General features: G+C 43.1%; 1 protein-coding gene across 4 annotated transcripts in view; it reads left to right on the top strand.

Moving 5' to 3' along the window:
- Positions 1-12,707, top strand: part of NRP1 (neuropilin 1) — a 149,130-nt gene that overhangs the window by 93,305 nt on the left and 43,118 nt on the right. For all 4 annotated transcript variants that reach the window (XM_018057071.1, XM_018057072.1, XM_018057073.1 and 1 more), the window contains exon 7: positions 9,396-9,551. In XM_018057071.1, coding sequence (XP_017912560.1) covers positions 9,396-9,551 — 156 coding nt within the window. The remainder of the gene's footprint in view (positions 1-9,395; positions 9,552-12,707) is intronic.

A 12,707-nucleotide genomic window follows, 5' to 3' on the forward strand; every position in this document is an offset into this window, starting at 1 on the left:
TGTGCCTTCTGCTTTTAGCTCATCAACCCTGGCCCCTTCCAGCCAAAATCTTATCCTATCCTGTGAAGTCCAGTCTCAGCGATTCAGATGATCTCTATTGCATAAAGCCTGAACTTTCCCCTTGAGCCCATAACCATCTTCTGAACCTCACAATGACTCATTTGTGGTCACGGTGGCAGTTTTTATTTTCAGTCTTGTCATTTTTTTCTGTGCAGGCCTGCTTGCTTCCCGAGTCTGGCATACCATAAATATCTGTTGGATTTAATGGATTAAATGTTTTTATCTGGACCCTTGGTATCCTTCAGTTTGCTTCAATTTCACAGTTTCAGTTTAAGCATCTACGATGTGTGAAGCACCATTATTAGGCTTTAAGACACACAATGGACTTGTACCCTGGCTCCATATATCCATTTATAGGTTTCCCAAAATGTTTTTAATAATAAAAAAACAATAATAAATGCTTTGTCTACATAATACAGTCCTACTGAAGTTATATGCAGAGGGCATAGATGCTACTATTATGTTTTAAGTCGGTTGTCACCCGGACCCCCCTTTATCCATTCCTCCATTGCTGCGCCCTCTTGGTTTTGGCTGAGACAGATGTCAGAGGCCAGAGATCTGTTCACAGTCTGCTTGGTCTCACGAGACGTCAGTGGGTGCAGTCAGCCGGATCTATTCCACTTGACCCGTCAGTTTGCTCTTGTCTACCGACCCCAAGTGATTCCTACCCATTGAGCCTTCTACTAGGAGAATGCTTTCCTAGTGTTCACGAGTATTACAATTAACAATTGATGGATAAAGCCAAAAGTTATCTCAGGAGCGCCTAAGCCTGCCTGCTCCTCCATGTAGGAAATGCTCGCCAAATCTTTGCTGAGTGAACCTTTTAGTAAGAGCCCCTGATATGAGTCCTGTGAAACATTTGACTAGATCTGAATCATGTTTATACATCTTTGAGGATGTATAAATATTTGTACATATTTGCAACTTTTTTGAACTGCAGCATACTTAGTTTTCTTTCTTAAGACATTTCTGTTAAGCAGTTTTTGCTATATGGTTTGTAGGTTAAATTCTTAACCAAGTTTCTAGGGATTACATTTGTTTCGTTCTGAATGCTTATCCTCTTTCCAGATCAAAGGATTAGGCTCAGGGTTTCCATTTAATGTAACTTAACAAATAAGCACTCAAAAAAATGTTAATTAAAAATATGAAGCCCTTGAATCTTTTTCGGTCCAGCAGCAACTCCCAGGTATCTAAGCTGGAAGAGGGCACAATCTAGGAGTTATCTTGACCAAGCTACTAAAAGTTTCTGAGGTCCTCTTCTGAAAGTGAACATGGTGCTACAGTAAGGAATCTTCTTCACTTTAAGGAGAAACAAGACAGAATGCTTGGGTTGGTGTTTGTCTAAAAAAATATAAAACAATCTTTCCCAAAGTCTAGGCATTCAATCAGCTTTTCTCCTTAACTCTGCATAGCAGTTTCCAGTTATCTTTGATGCTGAGCACTTGTATCCTAAGGTCTATAGGAACAATGAGTTCATACAATCTCATTCTCACTGCCTTTGTTTTCAAAATATACTGCCTCCTGACAACCAGATTTTGCAGACTTAGTGAGTAACTGAGGAATCCTAATGGAAGACTTGTCTGATTTTTCTGAACACAATTATATCTGTTCTAGAGCGTATAGAAGGGGGAGAAGAACCCTCAGATTTTGCAAGGAGTTTGTGAAGACACACACCTCCCATATTTGTCTTAAATATGTCATCTGTGAAGCTGAGCATGTTCAGGCATGGGCGTCATAGTCCTGTGCCCTGCTCTCCTAAAGATCTTTGAAATGCTCTATCTGACCCTCTGAGGAGATGTGGACCCGCCTGGCTGTCCCCTCCCAGAGCAGCATCCTCCTGGCTTCCGTGTGGGAGTGATTTGAGTCACTGGGTTCTGGAAACGTCTCTAGTGGGGACCCTGGAGCATTAACCTGTCACTTCGAGTCCCTTTCCTTTCCTCCTACCGTGCCTCTTGTCAGTTCTAACAGCTACGGCAGCTCTTACTCTTCAGACAGAACCAGATGGAGCTCTAGTTCCAAGTGCATATCAGAATTCAGATTTTCTTTTCTAGGTATTTGTTTTTTTGTGTGATTTGGCTGCATCACACGGCAGGTAAGATCTTAGTTCCCTGACCAGGGATTGCACCCATGCCCCCTAGAGTGGGAGAAGTGTCTTAACCACTGGGCTGCCAGGGAAGTCCCCCCAAATATTTCTTTTTTCATTCATTGCTTCTGGTTTCTGCAAATATTTATGAGAATGAAAGGATATGCCAGCGTACAGAGGCAGTGGAGCACCCCGCAGCATGATCTCTCTTATCAGCCAGGGGAGATGGAGGTGACTTGTCTGGGGACTTCATTCTCTTGCCCTTTCCTTGCTGTTCTTTTGTGGTATGCACAGTAGTATCAGGGAAGCCAGCCTCTTAGGCTGCATCTGAGCTGTGCAGCCCTATCTAGTGTTATTCTAGCTGCTTGACTCAAGTCTTTGGAGAGGAAACTCCATCTGTCCACTCACTCGGGATTGTTTTCCTACCAACACTGGTTTTGTTGCAACCAATAGTTTCATTCCACCCAGCAAAATGCTTTCCTTTCTGGAAAAAAAAAAATTAATTCAAGCCATTAAGATGAGAAAAGAAAAAAAGAAAGAAAAAAAAAAAGATGAGAAAAGAAAATCGGTGAGGTTCTTCCTGCATTACACTTTTCTTGCTCTTGGATATTTGTATTCTTTACCAGAATTTTAAAATGTTTTCTCATTATCTTTTGCTAAAAATGATCCATCACCACCGTCTCGTTTTTCAATAGCATAAGGGAGTCATTTGCAAAATTTTGCTTTCCAGTAGTCCAGGTAAATGTTCGATGCAGTCAAAGTAATCATAAAAGGTTTTAGATTCTCCGTCATTATGCAAAAATACTGAATTTGCAGAAAGAGTAACTACAAGATTTAATGTTTGTTCACTAAGAAATTCTAAATTAACTTTTGATAATTGTGGTTTTGAAGATAGGAACTGAGGCAGAGCGTGGGTGTGGTGGTGGCAAGTACATGGGCCGCCAATCTGATGGGGAGTGAGAAATTTATCTGGATTAGTCTCTAACATGTGTGTTACTCTGAACAAGGGACTCATATACTTTGTTTCTCTGTTCCTTTGTCCACAAAACCTTTTCCTTGTATGACTGTTGAGAGCTGAAGAGATAATGTATCTAAGTATAACCCTTAATAAGATGCCTGACAGGCTTCCCCAGTGGCTCAGCAGTGAAGAAACTGCCTGCGATGCAGAAGACGCAGGAGACCCGGGGTTGGGAAGATCCCCTAAAGGAGGGCATGGCAACCCACTGCAGTATTCTTGCCTGGAGAATCCCATGGACAGAAGAGCCTGGTAGGCTACAGTCCATGTGGTTGCAAAGAGTTGAACATGACTGAAGCAACTGAGGACGGAGGGCAAAGATGCCTGACACAGAAGAGTTACCCTATAAAATTTCCATTAATAATGGTAATTTAAGTCATCAGTCTTTTTTTCCTGTGTAACACGGTAATCATGAAAAAATACATAAAGAGAGAACCGTGTCACCAACTGTAAAACGATTGTATGCCTATTCATAACTGTAAAAAGTCCAAGGTCCCAAGTCAAGGAACGAGGTGATCAGGTACCGTGAATTAAGCCCCAAGATCTTGGAACAGTATCCATGTTCAGATGCTCAGGCATTATCAGAAAGCATGTGTGTTATCTGAGGAAATGAGACAATTGCTTAAAAATATTTTCTTTAGCTTGTAGTGTCTAGTGATGAATTAAACAGGTCTTTGAGTCATCGGAGATGCTCTAAAAAGAACCCAACACACTCCACCTCCCCCCATCAAAAAAAGTATCTTTCCTGTTTTTAATCAGACTTCCATTCTTTGTCTTTTATTTTTTCAGGCTCTCGTACAGACCTGTCTTGGGAATGTTAAACACCGGGAAACATTCCCTTGCCAATGCTCGCGCAAGGGACGGTATTTTATTGAGCAAGACAGATTTTCATTTTAGAAATGAGGCTTTCCACATTCTGATGTTACCCGTAGCTGGTTATGCGTTATTGTAAGAAGCAATGATATTTGTTGCATGGCTGGGAGGCTGCATGCTGGTGTTTGACCAGCAGTTTGCAGAGGTTTGCACGATGATTTACTGCACGATGCTAAAAACGTGCCCTCTGTCCTCAAGTGATTCCCAGTAAAATGTGTCTCTCTCCTGACTTCTTTTTATCTGGGGAATGTGTTTCCTGTCATTACTAAGACAATGCTGTGGCCATAAAGTGCATGTGGGTTAATACCTGCAGACGTCTTACAAGGAAGAGGGCGTTAGGGTGGGGAGTTCATCCACAGGAGCTGTAGGACACCATCCCCCGCCCCCGGAAGGGGATGAGGATGGCTGTTTTCTTTTACTAATTCACTTCTCCCCACCCAGAATAAAAGGGGGGCTTTCCTCCACTGTGTCTAGCTGTGTCTTCTCTTTGCATGGGGAGCACAGTGAAAAGAAGATGTGGGTGTAGACATTCTCCCAGCAGTGTTAGACTTTTATATTTATATTGGAAACAGGATGTCATACTGGGTCACTTCTGCTAATGGTGATAAGCTAACTCAGAGAGTGGCCGCTCGAACTCCAAAGGAGTTTGGGAAACTTCTGTCAAATCGCCTACAGACCATCAGATAAATAACCAGATGTTTATGTTTGTCTCTCACGCGCACACACGGAGTGAGACTTTCCACAATTCCAGTGAAGGCATTTGATGCGCAGCTCTGGCTCCACCCCCCATCATCACATCCCCTCAACATCACCCTTCATGTTAAACAGAAGTACATCAAACTCAGATGTGAAATCACACCCATCTTCCAATTAAAAATAAAGCAGCTGTGAAACAATGGCATTCTTTTTAAAACAAGAAAATGGTGATGGGAACAGGGCTGATTGGATTTAGGGAAAGCAGGTTAATTATGGTTATTGTGTGTCTAAATTTTTATGGAAAGAAAGGAAATATCATTTAGGACGATGAACCCTCCAAAACACAGAGGGTTGCCATTGTATAGAACTTCTGGGGGTTGTATCTTTGTCTTTTCAGCTGCCTGTCTTGGGTCGCCAATCGTGTCTGTTAGACTGTGAGGTTGGGGCGAGCTCATCAGAATTCAGAAAGCTAACCCACTAAGAGGATGGCCAGATTTTGAGTAGTGTTCATGACAACTGCTTCTTTAGGCTTCCAAATGAGCAGAGAACAATCTCTTTAGAGATCAATCCATTTATTGACAAATAATATCTATAGGGATAAGAAAGAAACATTGGTAGGTTGTTTAGTGATGTTATTTCATTCATTCATTTCCTTCCCCTTGCCTCTGCCCTTCCCATTCCTCCTTCTCTCTAGAATATTCTCTCCCTTTTTTGTCCACTTGTAAGTTCCTACCATTCATCCTTCAATAGGTGTCTTAGACACGGAAGTCGACTGTGAGATGTCTCCCGCTCCCTAGCTCCCTCCCTCCATGCACTGGCCCATCCTGTAATCTTGTTTGTGTCTCCCATTCTTGCTTCTCTTTGTATCTTCATCACTTAATACAGAACTTAGTGGAAAGTTGATACTAAGTGTTCACTGGATAAATATCAGTCAAGGGGAGTAGAAATGTTCACAGGCAGCACACTGACTAAACAGATGATGTTACAACCAATGGCGTTGTTACAACCAATACTATGAAGCCATTGAAACTGATGGTATAGAAAAATATTTTTGCCATGGAAATATATCCATAAAACTAAACAAAAAGCAGGTTATCAAACGTAGAGGTAATATGACCTTGTATTGGGATGACCAAAAAGTTTTTTCAGGTTAAAAACCTGAACGAATGTTTTGATAAACCCAATCATAACAAAACATAAACACAACAGTCACATATATTTTGCATAAGGAAAAAAAAAAAACAACTCTGGAAGACTACTTTCAGTGGTTATTTCCTATTGGTGGTCTTACAGAGATTGCAGTTTCTTCTTTAGACTCTTCTGTATCCTAGGAATTTTTAATAGACACCTACCACTTTTCTAGATAGAAAAACAAACACTCCTTGAATCTTAAAGGTCTGGATGCAAGTATAGGAAAAACACAATATATTGACTTGAGAGTTGGCTAACTGAGCCTTGCACTAAACATGCTGAGGTTAGAAATGACTTGTGCCCACCAGGCCAAAAAGAGGAAACAGTCATGTGTGGTCAAAGAAAAGAGGAAATGTCCTTTTAAGTCAAGAAAACTTTATATGTGAAGGTGCAAAGGCAGAAAAGGCAAGTCTTTTAGGAAGAATAAATACTTGATGTGGCTGAAAGATACATTGAAGGGAAGTGGATGTAGCAGGTGAGACTGAAAACGTAAATCCCAAACTTCCCTGGTGGTCTAGTGGTTTAGATGCCATGCTTCCAGTGCAGAGGGTGCAGGTTCTATCCCTGGTCAGGGAACTATCATCACAAATGCTGTGCAGCACAGCCATAAAAAATAAAAAGGTAGATTACAGCAACGTCATGATTAGCAGAGATGGTTTCGACCCTGAGAAAGGCAGGCAAGAGTACTGGAGTGGGTTGCCATTTCTTTCTCCAGGGGAACTTCTCTGCCTGGGGATCGAACCCAGGTCTCCCGCATTGCATGCAGATGCTTTACCCTCTGAGCCACTAGGGAAGCCCATAAAAAATAAAAAGGTACATCAAAGCAACGTCATGATTAGCAAAGATGGCTTCAACCCTAAGAAAGGTGTAAACACCCAGTAAGTCCTTCTGGGTCTCCCTACAGATACGTGCAGAGTGAGCAGTGGTGCTTCTGAGGCTGATATCTATCTCCTCCCAAACTCTCTCAGGCACTGAGAGTCGCTTTTAGGGCAGTCCACAAGGGTCCCCAAGGATAAAGGATTTAAGAGACACTCATGGTGTTGCAAGTGAGAGTTTCCAGCACTGGGCTGTGTCTTGTTAGAGTTCTGGGTACCATTCAGTTTTAATTACAATGGTTCAAGTCCCAGCTATAATTATTTGGTTGTCATTCACTCTTTCTAAACCCAGTGGCAGTAATGTTAGAAAGAAAAATGAAGTGAAATTTCAAGTATCCCAGTGCAGTAAGAGAATCTGCAGAGTTTGAAAGTATAGCAGGAAGCTTCATGCAATTACAAGGGGAGGTTGTGAATGCATTTCATTGCTGTTAAGAAAAGAACATATCTTTTCTTCTTTATGAGTGATTCATGCACATGCTTTGGGACCTCTCAGTTTGGGACTTTGGACATTTCTTGCGTTGGGCATCCGGTTAATTCCAGTCAATAGATCCTTCTTTTAAAGTTGGCTGTTTCTAGTGCTAGGATTCTTCTAGTTGACTACCCGTTAACTTCTTATCCTAAGAACAAAATTTTAAAAATAGGAAAAGGACAACCAGAGCGTGAAGTTCTAGAGCTCTTTCTAATCAGCCTAAGCTGCATATGCACTCTCGGGAAGTTAATCATTTCCAAGCCAAAGAGCCATCTGTAGTTTTGACTGAGTTTATTTGCACGGCTCTGCTTCACAGTCCCTTGAAAGTCAAGGTTTTAAGGGCTCTTCAGGTTGAAGTGGATTGGGTATTGGGCATGAGGGCGTGACTCAGTGGACAGTTAGTAAAGCCCTAAGTATTATGAGAGCATTTGAAAACAGTTGAAATTGTTCAGTGCATCCATGTCTAGAGTAGCCATTAACTTTCAAGTTGCAGCATTAAGAAATCAGCGAGTTTTTGCAGCAACCTAAGATCATCTGACTATTTGTTCAGAACAGAGTTAGATTTAAGGTTGCCAGATCACATCCAGAAAAGAACACCCAGTAAAATTTGAACTTCAGGTAAGCAATGAACCTGTTGTTAGGATGTCTCAAATACTGCATGGGATGTATTTATTTTAAAAACATTTGCTATTCATCTGAAATTCAGATTTCACTGAATATCTTGTATTTTTATTGGCTACATCTGGTAAACGGGGCTGCCTCCCGTTTTTGAAATGTGTACACAAATTTATACAAAGTGTTAGAGTTCATTTTTGAAAAAATGCAAATTTCAGTTAGCAGGTTTAGGCACTTAATAAAAATATGTTGGATAAGTGCTAATTTGTTAAGATTTAGACCATATCTACCATTATCATCTTAAAATATGTATTTCTATTAAAGGCTTGCTCCTTTTTTCTTTTAAACCTGGTAAAAGCATTTTGAGCCTGGACTTTACATCTTTAAAATCAGGATAATGAAATAAAGATTGTTTTACACTGAGTAGTATCCCCTTCCTTTTTAGATGAAATCTCCTATTGTTGAATTGTGTGTGTTCAAGCTGGCTTCTCTGTGGTGGGGCTGTTGTTGTTTTTGGTCTTGCTTCAGTTTTGAAGGTATTGGCAACATGTTGATTTAACCGCTCCAAGGGCCTTCAGGAAAAAGCAATTTGGGGAAGACAATAGCCATTCTTCAGGAGACAGGTTGTACATAAAATGGAAATTGTTTAGGTGTTTATGGTCCATGGGCACTGGAGGGTTAATTGAAATATTGTTTCCTGAGAACTGGGTTGTCTTGTAGCAACTGGAAAGCGAGATGCTGCCGTTGCAGTTGGGGAAGAGGGTAGCTTATGGTTTAAGGAGGGGGCGGTTGTTTTTTTCACCATTTTCAGGGGAAACGGCCTCTTACTACTGAATATACTATTGAAATATCTTGTTAGTGTTAATCAGTCGTAACATGCAATTACTTTTTGTGAACATTATGAAATATTTTGCCAAATATTTGTGCTTTGTTTCTTTAAATCTCTGTATTATACAGAAATACAATCTGGCCATTCCAGATTACAAATTGATGGCACGTTTCCCAAAGCCCTGCACACACAAGGGTTTTCAGAGTCAGGATAGTTCCAGTCCACATCCTATTTAGAAGGAGGGAGGTTGCTGCAGAGCAATGGGAAATGGGGCCATGTGAGACTCAAGTTCTAGTCCAGGCTTCTCCATGACCAGGAGGGGAGCTTATCTTGTCTTGGTTTTCTGTCTATAAAATGACATTTATTAATGTGCTGTTTAGAAAGTATCATTAATCTCTTAGAAAATACAGTCATATGATATTGGACCTGGTTTTCTCTTTTGTTCCAAGGATCAAGCAATCTTGATTGCCGGTTGCAAGGATGAGAAAGTTCTCTTCCTGGCGGTTGCCAGCTAGGGCAGTGGCTGTCTTACCATATCCGAGACTTTCTTCGGGCTGTCGATACTGATGGAATTAGAGCCTATTGACCCCAGGTGGAGGAAGACTACATCGTGGTCCCCACAGGAAAAGATGCTCCACGTTGCAGAGGTATCAGGATGGGCAACTGATCAGGCTTGTATTGTCTTGCAGGTAGACCTGGGCCTTCTGCGGTTTGTCACTGCTGTCGGGACACAGGGAGCCATTTCAAAGGAAACCAGGAGGAAATACTACGTCAAAACGTACAGAATAGACATTAGCTCCAACGGGGAAGACTGGATCACCATTAAAGAAGGAAATAAACCTGTTGTAAGTTTGCCTTTCTCCTCCACTAATGCAGTCTTTGACAAGGATGATCAATTTTCACTTGTTTGTTTGGGAGCTTGCTCTCTGGCCTGGCTTATTTTTGAATTGATTTAAAATGAAAAGTGCAATTAGAAGTTTAAATCTGACCAAGGGGTCTCATGTTCCCAGATCCAGAAGCCAAAAGGAAATTATACGGATGTTTCCAAGAAAAGTCAATACCAGCCAAATTAAGTCAGACTCAAGAATTGCTTTAAACCTCCCACAGGGACATGGACTCTGCATAGGATAAACACCGTCCCCCTCAGAACCCTTGGAGTTGTTTTGTTTTGTCTTTCTCCCCGTGTTTCCTCATTCTCTTTCATAGATTAATTCTTTCTTCCTCTCCGTAATGGGCTGGTTTTAGAAGACTCCTTTTCATCTACCCTCTGCGCCTCACAAACTAATTTACAAGTGTGTTTGGCTGCTTCTGCGCAAATGAACAGAACTAAAGGTGTTCTCTCAGATCCCACGAACGACACGCCACCTCCTCGCTGCTTTTTGTTGTTGAGGAGGCCACACCATGCCCTGTCCCCCGGGCGCTGTGTCCTGAATTATTTGGAGCTGAGATGTTTTTCTCAGCCTGCTGTTTATTTGAAGTTATGCTTGCTCTGAATTACTAATCAAGAGATTACTGAGAGCTCGTGCTTGCCATTTCCCCAAAATTAAAAGCTTGCCCTGGGGGCTGAGTGAAACATGCAGAATTGATGAGAAGGTAGCAAAGATCCAGGTAATTTGGAATTCTGGGTTCCAGAAGAGACCAGTTAACATGTCCTTGTCTCTCTTTGGAGCATGTATGGGCTTAAATGTCTCCTTCTCGGTCTGGAACTGAGAAAGGCCTCCTTGGTGTGAAGTGAGAGGGCTGTTAATACCCTTTGAGGGACTTCATTGGTGGTCCAGTGGTTAACACTCCAAGCTTCCAATGCAGAGGGCACAGGTTCGATCCCTGGTTGGGGAAATAAGATCCCACATGCCTGAAAAAAAGAATGAAAGAAAAAAACTACCCTGTGACTAGCTGCAAAGCTGCCACTCTCACCTAGGGCAGGCAGGAAGGCCACAGCCACAGAGAGGCAGCCATCTGTGGGAGGAAAGTTCTGTGGACCGGCCAGCTCAAGGCCACTGTCCTTCCCTAGAGGACATGGAGCGGATCCTCCATCTTGGGAAAAAAAATCCCTCATGGTCACTATTGGTGCAGATCCACTGAGTAAATTTTGACCCTGAGTGTCATGGCTTGTTTTTGTTTTGGAGTCATTTATTTGAAGGCCTGCTTTAGTTTCAAACAAATGAAAAAACACTAATGCCAAGGACACACCAACAAACAGAAGAACCCGGAGAGAGTGGGGAGGGCTGGCTCAGCTTTCAGGCCGTCTCTTTAATCAGTGAGCATTCTTTATCCAAGACCCCTCCTTAGCCATGGCCCACAGTTGTCCACATGTGGGTGGGGAGAGCACCCTGGGGCCGTGGGGGCATCTGACGTGGGCACAGCTCACAATCAGTGTCACCTTGGCACACAGGGGCTCTAGAATAGGAGGCAGAAAGGGTAAAATGTTGGGAAAGACCGGGTGTGTGTCTGAGCCCTTTCACTGAACCTGAATGAAATCCCCACGTCCACCCGGAGTCCAGCTTTTGTTGCCTTGCTCTGTACTTTGGGGTCTTTTGGCACGCCCCTTCCCCTCCTTTCCTTGGGGAGAGCTGGCCGTACGCACCTCAGCAACAGTGGCCTTTGACCACAGATCCAGCAGCCTTTTTCTGTTGGTGGCGTGGGTGTTCTCACCTGGTCTTCAGGAAACATAAAACGTCCTGAGGCTAAGCCAGCCTGTGGTCCCTCCCTGAAGTGGACCCCCCGGCCCTTGAAACACTGGCTTGGGAAACTCTGCCCCTTCAGGCAGGTCCCCGTTATTCATCAGGACACAAAAACGCATTCACACAGATTGCTGCCCAGAGAGATTTGCTGAAGACAGAAATCTGAAGGCCATCACAGGGTCTCCCTGGTAGTCCAGTGGTTAAGATGCAGGGGACATGAGTTCAGCCCCTGATCAGGGAACTAAGATCCCGCGTGCCACAGGCACCGCAAATACTGAGCCCCCATACTGCAGTTGCTGACGCCCGTGGGCCCCAGAGCCAGTGCTCTAAAACAGGAGAAGTGGCAACTGGAGAAAAGCTCACACAGCAACGAAGACCCAGCACAGCCAGCAGGACTAAGTAAATAAATATTCGTTTAAAAAAGTAAATAAAGGCCATCACAGGCTGGGATAGATTCCGATACTACGTCGTCTCCAGAGAGGGATCCGGCCAACATCCGACCTAGTGAAATGCTTGACCGCCTCCCACGGAGCAGGGCTCTTAGGCTAAATGTAGTAAGAACTTCAGCCCAACCCATAAGCTCCTTCTCCCGGGGGATGGTGGTCCTCCTCCACAGACTCACCAGGAAGTCCCTTCGCCTCTGATGGCCCCCATGGTGCTCTAGCTACACAAGGCCTGTGTCTGAAACACAGTACTTTTTACAAGCTGTGTCCACTGTAAGCTAGGGTAAAATCCAGGGACGGGGAGGCTTTCAGTCCCACCTGAGACAAGTCGAGTGGCAGAGGGTTCCACGTGGCAGTCAGCCCCCTGCTCCTGAGAGATGTCGCCAGAGGACACTGTGTGGCATCATGCCCAGGCCAAGCGGCCCCCACGGATACTTGTGGGAAACCAGTTCGTGACTGGCACTCATTACTCTGAAGCTACATGCCTCATCTTTCTTAGAAGAAAATGACTCATTTGTAAAACGAGAAACAGAAACCCTGGGAAAACTGATTCTCCATTACATATTATGTATAATTCAGTTTTGATCTTGACCACCGACACATACTTTTACCAACAACCACCCCCCCCAAAAAAAAAAATTAGAGTCATTCATTCACGTCAGGGATAAGATCTTCCATCAAGAAATGGAGTTCAAAGGGAGGAAGCTGCTTGACCTAGGGCTGAACATAACCTAGAATTTTCAAATAGCCAGATCCTACATTGAACTCAAAAAGCACTCCTTTGGGAAATTCCTGGGAAAGTAAAACAGTGAAAGTTCCCATGAAATGTCCACCGTATTCTGTAAGTTTCTTTGATAATGTTAATCATTTTCCCACT

The sequence above is a fragment of the Capra hircus genome, chromosome 13, assembly GCF_001704415.2.
Source record: "Capra hircus breed San Clemente chromosome 13, ASM170441v1, whole genome shotgun sequence".
NCBI lineage: Eukaryota > Metazoa > Chordata > Mammalia > Artiodactyla > Bovidae > Capra > Capra hircus.